The 16,299-nt window shown below is 44.8% G+C and overlaps 1 protein-coding gene across 1 annotated transcript in view; it reads right to left on the bottom strand.

The window, feature by feature from the left end:
• Positions 1–3,122: 3,122 nt before the first annotated feature.
• Positions 3,123–16,299, bottom strand: part of LOC144594770 (uncharacterized) — a 28,311-nt gene continuing 15,134 nt past the window's right edge. Inside the window, exons 10-16 of the mRNA XM_078401619.1 lie at positions 14,594–14,721; positions 11,904–12,287; positions 7,187–8,644; positions 6,886–6,973; positions 4,915–5,067; positions 4,693–4,797; positions 3,123–3,935 (exon numbers count right to left, since the gene is read on the bottom strand). Coding sequence (XP_078257745.1) covers positions 3,812–3,935; positions 4,693–4,797; positions 4,915–5,067; positions 6,886–6,973; positions 7,187–8,644; positions 11,904–12,287; positions 14,594–14,721 — 2,440 coding nt within the window. The 3' untranslated portion in view covers positions 3,123–3,811. The remainder of the gene's footprint in view (positions 3,936–4,692; positions 4,798–4,914; positions 5,068–6,885; positions 6,974–7,186; positions 8,645–11,903; positions 12,288–14,593; positions 14,722–16,299) is intronic.

The raw sequence follows: 16,299 nt of genomic DNA, 5'->3' as shown, positions 1-16,299 counted from the left end.
GGTTTAACAGGTTAATCTGGTATCAAATTTTCACCCAAGCAGAACTCAAGATTTGCATCTTTGACATCAATGACACCCACTTCTTTCGCCAAATTCTTGCCACTTTGACTTTATACCCAGATATTTGCTGGGTTATCTCAGCAGCCAGCAATTTGATATTTACCAATGCAAGTGTCAGCAGCTTTTGGGACAATGAACCTGTCATCCAAAAACAAAAGTAGTGAATTTATAGATTCCTTCTGGCAATCACAGCACATTGCTACACATGTCAGATGCACTCAGATTAAGTATGATAAAGTCTGACTCCCAGATGTCATTCCATCTCTTGATAGATAACCATACATATTTCAAATTATTTGCTCAGATTTTGATTGAGAAGATTGGCATGGTATACTTTATAGTCACATGTGACTAGGCACTGAAATTCTTTGCTTGCATACCCAATGTATACAAATAGCAGCCACCTACGGCACTGATAAAGTTACAAAACACACCGGCTCCTCCTTTTGTCCTCTCCTTCCCCCCCCCCCCCCAGCGGTTCCTCCACACCTTAAAGTGTGGTTTAAAATTTCTCTCATCAATTGATATATACCCAAATTGTATCTACAACCAAATAGTGAGCAACCCTTCATTTGTGTGAATTGATCAGTTTGTGTGTTTCAGCCTGAAGATGCTGTTATGTCAGAATGGTTGCAACGAGCAACTGAAAAACATGCTCCACACATTTGGCAGGGGACCTGGCATGTCAACTACTTCACATGGAAGAGGAGGAGGGGGTTTATGGAATGAGTTGCCGGAGGAGTTAGTTGAGGTAGAAACTACAACATTTTAAATGCATTTGGACAGGTACATAGATAGGAAAGGCTTAGAGGGATATAGGCCAAAAGCGAGCAGGTGGGACTAGTGTAAATGGAGCACCTTGGCCGGCAGGAGCAAGCTGGGCCAAAGGGCCTGTTTCAGTGCTGTACGAGCAAGCTGGGCCAAAGGGCCTGTTTCAGTGCTGGACGAGCAAGCTGGGCCAAAGGGCCTGTTTCAGTGCTGTACGAGCAAGCTGGGCCAAAGGGCCTGTTTCAGTGCTGTACGAGCAAGCTGGGCGAAAGGGCCTGTTTCAGTGCTGGACGAGCAAGCTGGGCCAAAGGGCCTGTTTCAGTTCTATACGTGTCCATGATCATCTTATTTCAAAAACTCAAATTGCTTTTGCAGACCACTATATTCCAGGGAACAAGCAATATTTCACAATTTTATTAATAACCAGTCAAACTTATCATTTGTGGTTATGGATTGTAGTATTAATACTTTTTCATTCCAACTCCATTCTAATCCCAAGAATCATTGTCCCTTTTTTAAAATCCCTTTTTGGGATAAAAATGTGACTTCTTTAATGCTCAGCATGTCAAACCAGCCGTGTGCTGTGAGCCAACGCCTGTGTCATTCTACGTAGCTGGGAGTCAGTCGGCCTCTCACTGGAACAGCACACTCAGACCAGGTGGAAATAAACAGCTTTTCCACCACAAATTGCATTTCTTCCCCAATATATTTTTCTATTTATCCTTCTTTCCTCCTTTACACATTGTTGCTGAACTGAGTTTTGTATGCATTGAAGAAATTATGAAATTAAACTTTTGTGCTTTGTTCTTTTACTACTGTACAAAATAATACTAAAATTAACATTTGTAACTTTTGAGTACTGGACATCATTATATTAAAAAACTCAAAGATTGTCAGCTGAATCCTTGACATGTTTGAGGCTTTCTTACTTGTCGTAGTTAACTTCAGTGTTAAAATGAACAACCCAGATATTAAAATATTTGTCCAGAGATTTAAGTGCACATTATCTAGCATAGCACAGAACTGCTGATCATTAAACAAAGTAATGTAGGAAAATAACTGCAGATGCTGGTACAAATCAACGGTATCACAAAAAGCTGGAGTAACTCAGCGGGTCAGGCAGCATATCAGGCGGCACGGTGGCGCAACGGTAGAGTTGCTGCCTTACAGCGAATGCAGCGCCGGAGACTCAGGTTCGATCCTGACTACGGGTGCTGTACTGTAAGGAGTTTGTATGTTCTCCCCGTGACCTGCGTGGGTTTTCTCCGAGATCTTCGGTTTCCTCCCACACTCCAAAGACGTACAGGTATGTAGGTTAATTGACTGGGTAAATGTAAAAAAATTGTCCCTAGTGTGTGTAGGATAGTGTTAATGTGCGGGGATCGCTGGGCGGCGCGGACTTGGTGGGCCGAAAAGGCCTGTTTCCGCGCTGTATCTGAAATATGAAAATAAAATATAAATAAATATAAATAATATGAAATCAGGAGAGAAGGAATGGGTGACTGATGTCAGGGGGGCGGGACAAAGAAAGGATATAGTTGGAGGCAGAAAGACAGTGGGAAAACTGGGAAGGGGAAGAGAGGAACAGAGGAGCTATCTAAAGTTAGAGAAGTCAATGTTCATACCGCTGGGGGTGTAAGCTACCCAAGCAAAATATGAGGTGCTGTTCCTCCAATTTGCGATGGGCCTCACTATGTATGACACTGGAGGAGGCCCATGACAGAAAGGTCAGACTGGGAGTGGGAGGGAGAATTGAAGTGCCGAGCCACCGGGAGATCAGGTTGGTTAAGGCAGACTGAGCGAAGGTGTTGAGCGAAACGATCGCCGAGCCTGTGTTTGGTCTCGCCGATGTAGAGAAGTTGACATCTGGAACAGCGGATACAATAGATGGGGTTGGAGAAAGTGCAGGTGAACCTCTGCCTCACCTGGAAAGACTGGGTCCTTAAACAAAGTAAGATTTATTAGCTGCACCAATGCAGGAGAGGTTTGGGCCCCACTTGGTCTAGTTTACCTTGTAAACTAAAATATACAACTTCAATTATCTGAGGTTAAACAGAATTATTCCAGTTATTATGTAGAGGACATTATTCACACGGGGGGACAACTCAATTAGGGTAAAAGTTTGCTGAATGAGGCACAGGCTTTCCTTAAATATTTGCAACATTTTACCTAAAATATACATAATGTCTAGTATATTTTACAAATATTAGTTATGGAAGTCACAGTAAATTAGGAATACAAAACCAAAATAGTGAAGATTTTATATTTTATTTATTTTTCAGAAAATGTACTCGATAGCATTGTAATGCCATAAAAATTGCTTTCACGGTAATTTAGTGAACATTTAACACCTATGTTTCCATACAGCTCGTCTCTTTATGCTGGCAGCTTAATTGGATATTTAACCCATTTGCTTGTAAGAACAGTCAAAGTACGATTACCTGTAATTTAAAATTAGTAATCTTTCTCAAAGAAGGCAGTGCAGTTAGTGGCAAAGTTCATTGGCAGGTTCAAAGTTTGGAATTGAGGCTAAGACAGAATTTGGGCTTTGTTTGGGTAGGATAATTCAGTCAACGATGCTGCAACTCATTTGAGAGTCCTGAATGTAAACCGTTAATATCAGAAGTACTTAATACAAGCATGAATCAATTTGATGATATCTAAAAGTTGTTTGAAGTCTCTTCAACCATGTGCTTTTACCTCTGACAAGGAAAGTTTAAAAAACTGTAAAAAACAATTTGAAAATAGTAATGAGGTAAAAACTTTAAATTCAATTGCTGGATTAATTTTGATGCTACTATCAATTTTCCTCTCACAGGAAAGGTTTCTGAGCTCGTGAAAGTTTGAAGAGTTTATAACATAGCTTTATTTCGATCTTCATAAAAGAGAAACATTTCTACTTGCTTACGTAGATTTTTATAGGTTATAATTTAGCAATCAAAAGCAAGTAGTTTGCGGAGACAATCACTTTTATACATGCGGGCTATTTTTTAGGAATCACCTTACTCCCACTGACAGCCATTGGAATGAGCTTTTCTCTGTATTCCATAGGTAGATGGTTTTCAATGAGGACATTCAATGGCACCTTGGCAGTCACAAAACCCTGTCTGAGAAACATTTTAAAAAAGAGAGAATTTAGAGACAAGTTCAATATATGGACCCTAAATAGATTCTCTCAGATCAGTTAAGGATTCTTACACAATTTTATAAGATGACCACAGTGTTACTAGTAAATGCCAGTTAGATCCGGATTTTTTGCACACGCAAACCAACTACAGAAGTTCCAAGTTTACCGTGGTTAACATTGAATCCCAGCTTGCTGGAGCCCTGGAACAATGAGGTCCAGCAGCATTAATGTGCCGGGATGAACCTTTTTTGCAGACAATTGCACATTATTCCCCTCTCGATGATTGTAATCATGTGTTGTTTTGTGCTGACTGGTTAGCACGCAACAAAAGCTTTTCACTCTACCTCGGTACACATGATAATAAACTAAACTCAACTCTTCATATTCCTAGACTTTAAATTCGTTTTTTTGTGTTTAAAATGTTGCACAGGAAAACGATACATTTTCCATTCAATACAGCAAATTTCAAATGAGTGCGGGAAGTAGGGCCTCTGTGGGTAAAAGGGAGTGCATTGAGCCAGATGCCAAACTATCAGGATTTCTGATTATTTGGAAAGTGGACTGTTGGAATTTGACTGTACCGGCTCCTGTTTTCAGTGTGAGATTATTTGACTGTTAACAATATAGCCTCTTCCCAAACACTAATCCTTAATAACTGAACAAGATCAGAAAGTACCCAGTGAAAAATAATGAAGCTGGTTGCAGAATAAACTGGTTTCTGTGAACTGGCTGTTTACCTTTTCATTAGCAGTTCCAAGTCTTCTTTTTCAATGGTTCTTCTTTTAGCATGTTTGCTGTAAACATCCATATCATCACAGAGCTGTTTGAAATACAATTCCAAGCTGCAATAAAAAAAGGCATTTGTAAAAACAGCAGAGGCATTAACATTAATGAAAATTAATTTGAAAATTAATATTTGACCAATTTGCAATAGTTTTTGTGCATAAAGCTGGACTTGCCACTGGTGGATTGCTCCAAACGCCTCCTTCTTCACTCTCATTTTGGCATAGTGGGTAAACACAGACTTCACAAAGCTGCTTGGCAAAACGGTCTTCTTTCGGTTTTGTGTTGGCTTTCTTGGATTATTTACTTTTGCAAGTGGTTTCTGTGCCCTGTTGAAAAGGGATGCAATATTCAACAACAGCATGTAATAAAGGACCTGATACCTAAAAAGCAGATTCAAAATCAAAAACTTGTATTTCACATCTCTACCATGTTTCCTAGTTCAATTGCACTTTGCTAAGCAGACATTTCTTTAGATCAGAAGTTGACAGCCCGGCGGGCGGCGGCCATATCCCAACAACAGGCCTGGCCGCTGTGAATCCGGCAACACGCCCGGAGAGGGCAGCCGCAAGAGGAGGATGGAGGGAGAGAGGGAGACGGCGGCAGACGCTGGACAAAGGGCCCTGTAAGAACAACTGGGGGGAGGGGTTCTTACTTTTGGCGCCCTCAAGGTTGGCTGTGGGAGGTGCCCCCCGGGGAAGGGCAGAAGAGGGTCGTGCAAGTAGAGGGACAACGGCTCACGGGACCATCGGAATGGAGGAGACGGTGGCAACGGGCCTTTGTGGCAGCTGCAGCTGCAGCTGGGACTGTAAAATGGCCCCAAGGTGGCACCTCTTGCATATAGACTCAGTGGGCTGTTCTGTACATTGTGTACTAACCAGGGGGTTGTGCTTGTGTACGGTGCTAGTCTTGGTGTGTTGGAGGAAACCAAAGATCTGGGAGAAACCCCACGCAGGTCATGGGGAGAACGTGCAAACTCTATACAGACAGCACCCCATAGTCAGGATCAAACCTTGGTCTCGGTTCTGGGTAACTGATTTAGGCATTGCTATTTGATTCATTTTACTACTACTATACAAAAGGAAAGCCATTGCATCTTTTCTCTAAAGCAAAATCCGCGAAACTCCAGGAAACATTTCCACAACAGGAAACACGAGCTCATGTCAATTTTCCTCTCTCACGCCTACAGTAGCACTGATGCCAAACTTAGCATTTCAGGCACAATCTTTGTTGAGCTGTCGATTCAAAGACCATGGATGTTAAACCATGATTCTTGTTCTGTTTGCGCCAACATAACACCAGTGAATTACATTTGGTAACCAAGTCACCAAAGGAGCTGCCAATGGACTAACCGTTGAAGAGAGCAGCAGGGAAAGGAAAAGGTAGAGGATTAAAGAAAACATTGACTGTTGAATATAAAGGAACTCAAAATATGGATGTGGGCAGGGGAAAGATTAGTAGTGATACTTTGTTCATGAATCCAGGCAACATGACTGAAGATACGATCCAACACATTTAACTATTCATCTTTATCAATTTATGCATTATCAAGTTCTTTCTGAAGCATCACGTTTACCATTACATTTACAAACTCCTCCAGTCTCATGAAACAGAAAATGGCCAGATAGATACTGAAAATAAAGCATGGACAAGTTCCTATTCAAAAAAAATAATCCCAACCACTGCTGGCAAAATAGAGCTGTCCAGAGTTAGTACAGAGGAGAGACAGAGATGGAAAAGACTGAAAGGGAATTAAAATAATTGTTGCGCTGAACAACATATACATCATTCTAATTTGATACTTTCATTAAAATATTTAAAATTATCAGTATTTTAATTTATTTCTATGTCTGAGGATTTTATTTCGAAAGCTAAATTTGATGGTGTGGATCTCTGAAGATCAGGAAAGACCAGGCCACTGTTGCCATAACTCTACTGGTCTCGAGCCAAGGCCAAGCTGCCTTACTTTAACAGCTCCACTGGAGTGAGAATTGTAAAAAAAAACAATGAAGAAAAGAATATAATATCTGAAAGATAAGCAGCTCTTTAATTTGGTGACTTCTGTAAAAATTGCTTTTCTTTTCCCTCCCTCCACACCAAATCCATATGCGGAACTGGAGCAATGCTTGCACACCGACAGTACTTACCGTCTACCCAGTACTTTGAGAAAGTGTGGTGTGGTCAGTAATGGAGAGGATTTCAATAGCTTCTCACTTGACGAGAAAGTCTGTCTCACTTTCATTGAGTTTCCAGATCATAAAAGAAAATAAAAGATATGGATTAGATTGAGTGTGTAATCGTTTACATGATTAAAAGACTTTAGATAATCAGTTTCCGTGTTAGTGTAAAGCATAACATTGGGTTTAAAACTTTCACTTTCATTACACATCACTTTTTACAGTTATGATTAAAGTAGTTTTAATGGTTTTGTGTATCTTTGAGTATTACCTTTACTGTCGTCTTTCTCGTATTCAATGTTGTGCATCAATTCTTCCACATCCATTTCATCGGATTCTGCATCTCCATCAGATTCGGTGTCGTCCATTCCTGCATTATCTGTTTCACCACCAGCCAACTCGTCATCGTCCAATCCGGATGCACCTGCTCCGCTGCCACTGGCCAATCTGGACGGACCCGCCCGGTCATCGTCCAATCCGGACGGACCCGCCATGCCGCCGTCCAGTCCAGACGCACCCACCCGGTCGCCGTTCAATCCAGACGCACCCGCCATGCCGCCGTCCAATCCAGACGCACCCACCCGGTCGCCGTTCAATCCAGACACACCCGCCTGGTCGCCGTTCAATCCAGACGCACCCACCCGGTCGCCGTTCAATCCAGACGCACCCGCCATGCCGTCGTCCAATCCGGACCTGCCCACCATGCCGCCGTCCAATTCAGACACACCCGCCTGGTCGCCGTCCAATCCGGACCTGCTCGCCATGCCGCCGTCCAATCCAGGCGCACCTACCATGCCGCCGTCCAATCCAGACGCACCCACCCGGTCGCCGTCCAATCCAGACGCACCCGCCATGCCGTCGTCCAATCCGGACCTGCCCACCATGCCGCCGTCCAATTCAGACACACCCGCCTGGTCGCCGTCCAATCCGGACCTGCTCGCCATGCCGCCGTCCAATCCAGACGCACCCACCATGCCGCCGTTCAATCCAGATGCACCCACCATGCCGCCGTCCAATCTGGACGTGCCATCCCTGCCGTCCAATCCAGACGCACCCACCATGCCGCCGCCCAATCCGGACGTGCCAACCCTGCCGCCCAGTCCGGACACTCCCTCCCTGCCGCCATCCAATCCGGACGCACCCGCCCGGTCATCGTCCAATCCGGACCTGCCCGCCATGCCGCCGTCCAATCCGGACACACCCGCCTGGCCGCCGTCCAATCCGGACCTGCCTGCCATGCCGCCTTCCAATCCGGTCGCACCCGCCATGCTGCCGTCCAATCCGGACGCACCGTTTCTGTCACCGTCCAATCCGGACGCACCGTTTCTGCTGCTGTCCAATCCAGACGCACCGTTTCTGCTGCTGTCCAATCCGGCTGCGTTGGCACTATCGCTGTCCAATTCTAAACTGCCCAGTTCTTTTATTTTTGCACCTTCCATTCTTTCTGTGACTGCTTCAACGTCTTTTCTGCTTTCACCACCTGCAGTTGCCACTCTTCCATTATCCATTTTAGGACTCTCTGCATTCTCTCCATCCTCTTCAGCATATTCCATTCTTGCAGTATTTTCCAAAATACCCACAGGTTCACCATCTTCAGCTCCCCCATCATTCACTTCATGTCCTTCCACTGTTTCATCAACCAGCATATCCTCAGGTTGCTGCATCGATGGGGACTCCTGCCTATCTCGTATTGGCAAGTTCTGCTCTGTATCCTTCGGCATCTCCAAATCTGCAGATGAACAAGAATGTTATCACAACAAATTCCTCCGTATCTTTCCTCCCACCACAATAAACTAGCAGATCAATACAGAAACCCAAATGTCTATTCTATTACTTTGAGACTTTAAAAAAAAGTGATCACTTTGTTAATTAAGGGTATTAAGGTACTAGATCAGACGCCAGGCTCTTCAACCTCACCCGCCTCCGAGCCAAGACAAAAGTACATGAAGCTCTCATCAGAGACATGTTGTTCGCCGATGATGCAGCAGTTGTGTCCCACACCCAGCAGGAACTACAGTCATTGATGGACCGCTTCTATCGGGCTTGCAAGGACTTTGGGCTGACCATCAGCCTGAAGAAGACAAAAGTCCTGGGACAGGATACAGAGACACCGCCTGTCATCACCATCGATGACTACGAACTCGATGCCGTCCATCAGTTCATGTACCTCGGCTCCACGATCACCGACAACCTCTCCTTGGACACAGAGATTGACAAGAGGATCGGGAAGGCAGCTACAACTCTCGCTCGCCTCAACACTCGAGTGTGGACCAATCCAAAGCTGACAGTGAAGACAAAGATAGCAGTCTATAACGCCTGTGTCAACAGCACGCTGCTGTACGGCAGTGAGACATGGACTACATATGCCAGACTGGAGAGAAGACTCAACACCTTCCACCTTAGAAGCATCCGTTGTATCCTGGGTATATCAATAGTCAATAGTCGTTTATTTGTCACATACACATAAATGTGTAGTGAAATGAAACATTACCCGCAGTTGAACAATAAGACCAATAAGATTAATCAATAAAAATGCAATAACACATACAATCATAAACTAACACCAAACAAAAAGAAACATCCATCACAGTGAGTCTCCTCCAGTCCCTCCTCACTGTGATGGAAGGCCAGAATGTCTTTTTCTCTTCCCTGCCGTCTTGTCCCGCGGTCAGGCTGTTGGAGTTGCCACGTCGGGGCGGTCGGGGCTCCCGATATTGAAGCCCCCCGCTGGGCGGTGAAAGGTCCACGGCCTATTCCAGGCCGCGCCGGATGGTGAAAGGTCCGCGGCGGGCCGACCCAAGCCCCGCGATTCGGGGCGGGCGAACATGCTGCCTCGGCCGCTGCCGGAGCTCCCGATGTCGGCCCCCACCCAGGGGCCTGCGGGCTTCCGACGTCCACGCGGCCCGCGCCGGAGCCTCCGGAGACGAATCGCAGCCGTTTCCGCAGCATCCGCAGGTGGTGAGTCCGGGCCGTGGGCTCTGCGAACCAGAGACCCCAGGTGGTCCCAGGTGCATGGCCGGTGGTAAGCCGCAACGGGAACGGAGACACGACACAGAAACAAAGGTCGCGTCTCCGTTCGGGAGAGAGAATGTTACAGTTCCCGTTCCCTCCCACCCCCCCCAAAACATAACATACAACACTACATCATATTAAAACTACAATTCAGACAAAAACAACAAAAAACACAAAAGACAGACGGACTGCAGGCAAGCCGCAGCTGCGACGGCAGCGCTGGCTCCTGGCAAGACAGAGTGTCTAACGCGGAGATTCTGTCTCGCGCTGGCCTTCCGAGTATGTCCACTCTACTCAGGCAGCGCAGGCTGTGGTGGCTGGGCCATGTCCACTGCATGGAGGATGGCCGTATTCCAAAATACATCCTCTATGGAGAGCTGACATCTGGGAGGAGAACCATCGGCCGCCCCCAGCTACGTTACAAGGATGTCTGCAAGAGAGATTTGAAGGTGCTCGACATCGATGTGGAGTCCTGCGAGAGCCTGGCAGCTGACCATACGAGGTGGAGAGGTACCCTGAACCAACATCTCAAAACGGGGGAAGAGAAACTGATGAACGCAGCGGCAGACAAGCGGGCACGCAGAAAGGAGCACAGCAACTTCAACAGACCAGAGACCGCACACAAATGTGACCTTTGCCACAGAGACTGTCACTCCCGCATTGGTCTCTTCAGCCACAAGCGACACTGCTCTAGCCGAGGTGTGGAGCAAGCAGCCAACTAGGATGCATCATCCATGGTCAGCCATGACCGAGGGGGCCTAAGAAGGTATATGGGGAGAAGGCAGGCACAGGCTACTGATTGTGGATGATCAGCCATGATCACAATGAATGGCGGTGCTGGCTCGAAGGACCAAATGGCCTCCTCCTGCACCTATTTTCTATTTTTCTATGTTTCTAACACAAATGACATCAAAATATAAACAATGTATTGGGAGGAGCTCAAATCATGTGTTAATCTTATTTGACAGGACTTAAACTGTCATGTTAGCAAAGACCAACATTTGATGACTCTTCATTGCAGATAATCCTTCTGCAAAGGAAAATAATTGATTTCGTTTTTAAACTTCCTTATCTGTTCAAATCTAATGGAAGCAAAGATCATGGTTATCAAAGTACAGGTGCATGGTTCCTTGACGATCGAGTCACAGGTAGATAAGGTGGTCAAAAAGGCTTTTGGCACTTTGGTCTTCATCAGTCAGAGTATTGAGTACAGAAGTTGGGAGGTTATGTTGCAGTTGTATAAGACGTTGGTGAGACCGCATTTAGAATATTGTGTTCAGTTCTGGGCACTATGTTACAGGAAATATATTGTCAAGCTTGAAATGGTTCCGAAAAGATTTACGAGGATGTTGCCAAGACTAGAGGGTGTGAGCTATGGGGAGAGGTTGAGTAGGCTGGGTCTCTATTCCATGGAGCGCAGGAGGATGAGGGGAGATCTTATAAAGGTATACAAAATCATGAGATGCACAGTCTTTTGCCCAGAGCAGGGGAATCAAGGACCAGAGGACATAGGTTCAAGGTGAAGGGGAAAAGATTTAATAGGAATCCAAGGGATAACCTTTTCACACAAAGGGTGGTGGGTGTATGGAACAAGCTGCCAGAGGAGGTAGTTGAGGCTGGGACTATCCCATCGTTTATGAAACAATTAGACAGGTACATGGATAGGATAGGTTTGGAGGGATATTGACCAAGCGCAGGCAAGTGGGACTAGTGTAGCTGGGACATTGCTGGCCAGTGTGGGCGAGTTGGGCCGAAGGGCCCGTTTCCACACTGTATCACTCTGTGAGTCTATGACCCACTGAGTTCTTCCAACATTTTTTGTATTGAACCAATGGTTTAGTAATTAGGGATTATATAACTCTGTACATTTTGCAACTCACAAAAAAAGGCAAAAAGCCCCTAAGTAATATAACAGACATTCACTCCGACATCATCTAGCGGATTCAACATTATCAAAACAATCCAAAACAGAATACCGGCAAGCACAGGCGAGTCATCCCCGCACGGGTCTGCAGTGAAACCCTCTGCTCCATGCTCCATCTGAGGGTCTGTATCTGCCAACATCTTTGCTTCCATAAGATGTTGAGTCCCATCTCTTCCTGCATAGAGCGTCTTTACAGATCCTTCCTCATCTGATGCAAACTCAGTTTGTTTCTTCAGGTCAAGCCCAGTGTTTAGACCAAATTCATTTCTCACTTCTTCATTCCCAGGTGAAACAGCCTCTGCTCCATCACATTGTGTTTTCTGGGGTGTGGGGCACAGTTCAGTGATACCAACTTCATTGGGCTCTGCATTTGTAATAGATTTCTCTTTCTCATTATTGTCACCAGCCATTTCTTGTATTTCTGGAGATGATTTTTCTAGATTAAAGGAAATGTTTTCCCATTATCTTTTTGTTTGTAAGCCATTCGATTGACTAAATATGTTAAAATTATATAAATATTTCTTCATCAAAGCTAAAATACGACAAATAATATAGAAGTCTGAAAACAGAGATCATTGTATATTACTCAGCAGTTTAAAACAACATCTGTGGAAAGAGAAACAGAGGAAAAGTTTTCAGGTTGATGATCTTTCACTTGAAACATGAACTATATTTCTTTCTTCACAAATGCTGCCTGACCAACTATGTATTTCTTGAATTTTATATTTCATAAATTCCCTTTGGTGGTCAAATCTTTTTAAAGATGAAATTACTGCTATGGTTATCATATTCAACAGAAACTGTTATCGGCCAGATTTATTGCGTAAATATCAACTGGAAGCACAGTGCAATGATCCTTTTGCAAAACCTTCCAATTTATCATATTTTCACGTGATTGCTCGGGTCTCGGCAAAGCTCCGATAACATAAAGGCAATTTTTCGGAGAATGCAATGAACAATAATTAGAGGGGTTACCAATTACTCTTTTGTGAAGCTTTTATTCAAGTAAAGATTGCAATGGGTATACAGCATTTCTGATGGAGCAATTGAAAAGGATAGCACAGAGATGGACTGTTTATATCAGTGCAAAAACATAACTGCTGAAGGAACAATAGGGTCAGATAACATCTGTAGAAGCTTGGGGTTGAGATGCAAAAGGACTTGCAATACAATATCTGGTGTCTGTGTCTCAGTTTACACCAATACTTTGCAGATTCAAAGCTAGATAGCCTGCTGATCAATAAGCAAAGGTGGCAGAACTGCACTGTCTGTGGATAATGGGAGTCAAAGGTGCGATTTTGTGCAAAGTTTGCATATAAGCTTACCCAGAGTAGGGGAATCAAGAACCAGAAGACAAAGATTTAAGGTGAGAGGGAAAAGATTTAATAGGAACTTGAGAAGTAACTTTTTCCACACAAAGGATGGTGAGTATATGGAATGAGCTGCCAGAGGTAGTTGAGGCAGTTACTATAACATTTAAAAAAAATTGGATAGGTACATGTAGAGGAAAGGTTTAGAAAGATGTGGGCCAAACATGGGCAGGTGGGACTATCATTGATGGGACATCTTGATTGGCATGAGCAAATTGAGCTCATGTTTCTGTGCTGCATGACAACTTTCTGTTGACTGCGATTTAACTTTTCATGCCATCTACATCCATATCTTTTTGAGGCAGTGCCTCACTTGCATGCTTTTGACTGGTCAGAGTCCACCGTTCTTTGCAGCCCCTTGCTTTACAGAGGAATGCACAAAACTACAGCAAATGGGGATTCTGCTCAGTCCATCACAGGCACAGCCCTCCCCTCCATCAACAGCATCCGTCCCTCAAGGCGGCAGCATCTATCATCACTGATCTTTACCATTCGGCCCATGCCCTCTTCTCACTGCTTTGAATGGCCAGGCCAGGCCATAATACAACCAGGTAGACACAAAATGCTGGAGTAACTCAGCGGGTCAGGCAGCATCTCTGGAGAAAGCATGGGTGATGTTTCGGATCGAGACCCTACTACACATAATGCAACCAGTCTGGATACTTTTAACAGCATATCTGTAGAAGTTAGAATGTTCAGAGACATACAAAATCTCTTTAAATTTATAAGAAAGTGAAGCCACTGACACCTTCATAATAACATCATTTTGCTCGGCAGAGGACAAGTCTTCCAAGATGTTCATTCAGATGCCAACTCAGAGAATAACATTAAATAACCACCCACTTTGCTCAATAGTATCTACATTATTAATTTACTTCTGAAAGTGTAAATAGACCTTGCACAATAGAATCTATTAAAAGTAGTAGAATCTCGTTTTTAGTATGCTTTTCATATGTCCTGTCTTGCTCCGATGCCTCATTATATTTCCCTTCATCTGCATTTCAGAGTGCTTCGAGAGCTTTCATGAATCAAAAGACTAAAGCTGGAGTAGAATTATCTCGTGAAGTAATTACGCATGATTACTCAGACAATTGAATGACACCGTGGAAGATTTCACCCAGCATGTACAATTCTCAGATATTGACACTGAGAATCATGCCCTACACATGTAGGCTTCAGGATCCCAGAACTGACAGACCAGCAAAATTAGATTTCTTTAAAAGTTAATCCAGGCAGTGGTCTCCTACTTTCGAGAAACCAATTAAAAAAACAAAGCGAACCAGACAGTATTTGCATACATTTAAAACAAGAAAATTGAAGCGCCCAGTTAAAACCTACACGAGGAAGCAAAACCGCAGAACATGTGCAATACCTTTTGCTTGTTGTAAGTGGAAAAGCACCCCTCCTTCAAAGTCATCTTCACTGATCAGTTTGGGTCTTCTCGGTCTTTTGCTCAGAACTGGTATTGACAGAGTTTCATCAATACCAAAATTAACTGATCTGTAACAGACAGAATATGATCAACATGTTTACCACATGCCATATATGATGGTGATGCTGAAATGCAGTTTTGTGAGGCTAGACACATCTGCTCTTTTATTTTCAGGTGAATCTAGGAGGCATGGTCCAATTGGACCATCACAAATCATCCAAATGGCCAATCCACTCTGCAGAACGTTTAAGCTTTAGATCATTAACATTCTGGTACATTTATCCACTAAATGTCAATATTAAATCACAATTTGATGTATATACTATACAAAGCATGTGTATACACTAGACAATGTACATAAATGATGCAGAAAAATTATGTCCTGCCATGAATACTGAACAAGTTATGGCCCTTCTCTGGAAAATGTTGGGACAGATTTCAGCCCATTTGAGGTTTAAAAAAAATATTTTTTAAAGTGTTCAACGTTCTAGTTAAATAAATTTCTACTTATGATCCACGACAAAAACTAACTAGGTGCTACAAATAAGAAAATTATCCACTAATTCATTCAGAAGCTGTTATTCTTAAGAACGTGGGAAGAATTGACAGAACCTGCTCTGTCAAACATTGAACAGTACAGCACAAGAACAGACTCTTCTGCCCACAATTTCTGTGCCTAGCACGATGGCAAGATCATCTCCTATCTACCTGCACGTAATCCAGATCCCTCCATATCCATATGCCTATCCAAAAGTCTCTTAAATGCTGCTACTGTAATCTGCCTCAGCCACCATACCCTGCAGTGCGTTCCAGGCACCCACCACCCTCTGTGTAAAACAAAGCTTGTGCTATACATCTCCTTTAAACTTTGCCCCACTCACCTTAAACAACAACAACAACAACAACAACAGAGCTTTATTTGTCATTCGGTACCAAGGTACCGAACGAAACTACATAGCAGTCACACACAAAAAAGAACACGAGACACATGACTCCAACACAAACGTCCATCACAGTGACTCCAAACACCCTCACTGTGATGGAGGCAACAAAACTTCCACTCTCTTCCCCACGCCCACGGACAGACAGCTCGTCCCCGACCGACCCGCACAGTCCCCGCAAGGGGATGGAAGTCCCCGCGGCCGAGTCGCACCGGGCGATGAAACGTCTCGCGGCCGATGGAAGGCCCCGCGACCGAGCCGTGCGCAGCTAAGTCCCGCGGCCGAGCCGCGCCGGGCGATGTTAGGTCCCGCGGCCGAGCCGCACCGGGCGATGGAAGGCCCCGCGGCCGAGCCGCACCGGCGATGTTAAGTCCAGCGGCCGAGCCGCACCGGGCGATGAAAAGTCCCGCGGCCGAGCCGCGCCGGGCGATGTTAGGCCCCGCGGCCGAGCCGCACCAGCGATGTTAGGCCCCGCGACCGAGCCGCACCGGGCACTCTTAAGTCCAGCGGCTGAGCCGCACCAGCGATGTTAGGCCCCATGGCCGAGCCGCACCGGGCGATGGAAGGCCCCGCGGCCAAGCCTCACCGGGCGATGTTAAGTCCAGCGGCCGAGCTATGCGGTCTGGTATGCAATGTTTTTCTCCTGGTAAAATGGCTCTGACTGTCTACCCAAGTTTACTTAATAAAGTGACAGGCATAGGTACA

Source organism: Rhinoraja longicauda, chromosome 6 (genome assembly GCF_053455715.1).
Source record: "Rhinoraja longicauda isolate Sanriku21f chromosome 6, sRhiLon1.1, whole genome shotgun sequence".
In the NCBI taxonomy this organism is placed as follows: domain Eukaryota; kingdom Metazoa; phylum Chordata; class Chondrichthyes; order Rajiformes; family Arhynchobatidae; genus Rhinoraja; species Rhinoraja longicauda.
The sequence above is the reverse complement of the archived record's forward strand: the minus strand, read 5'-3'. Positions and strand labels throughout refer to the sequence as shown.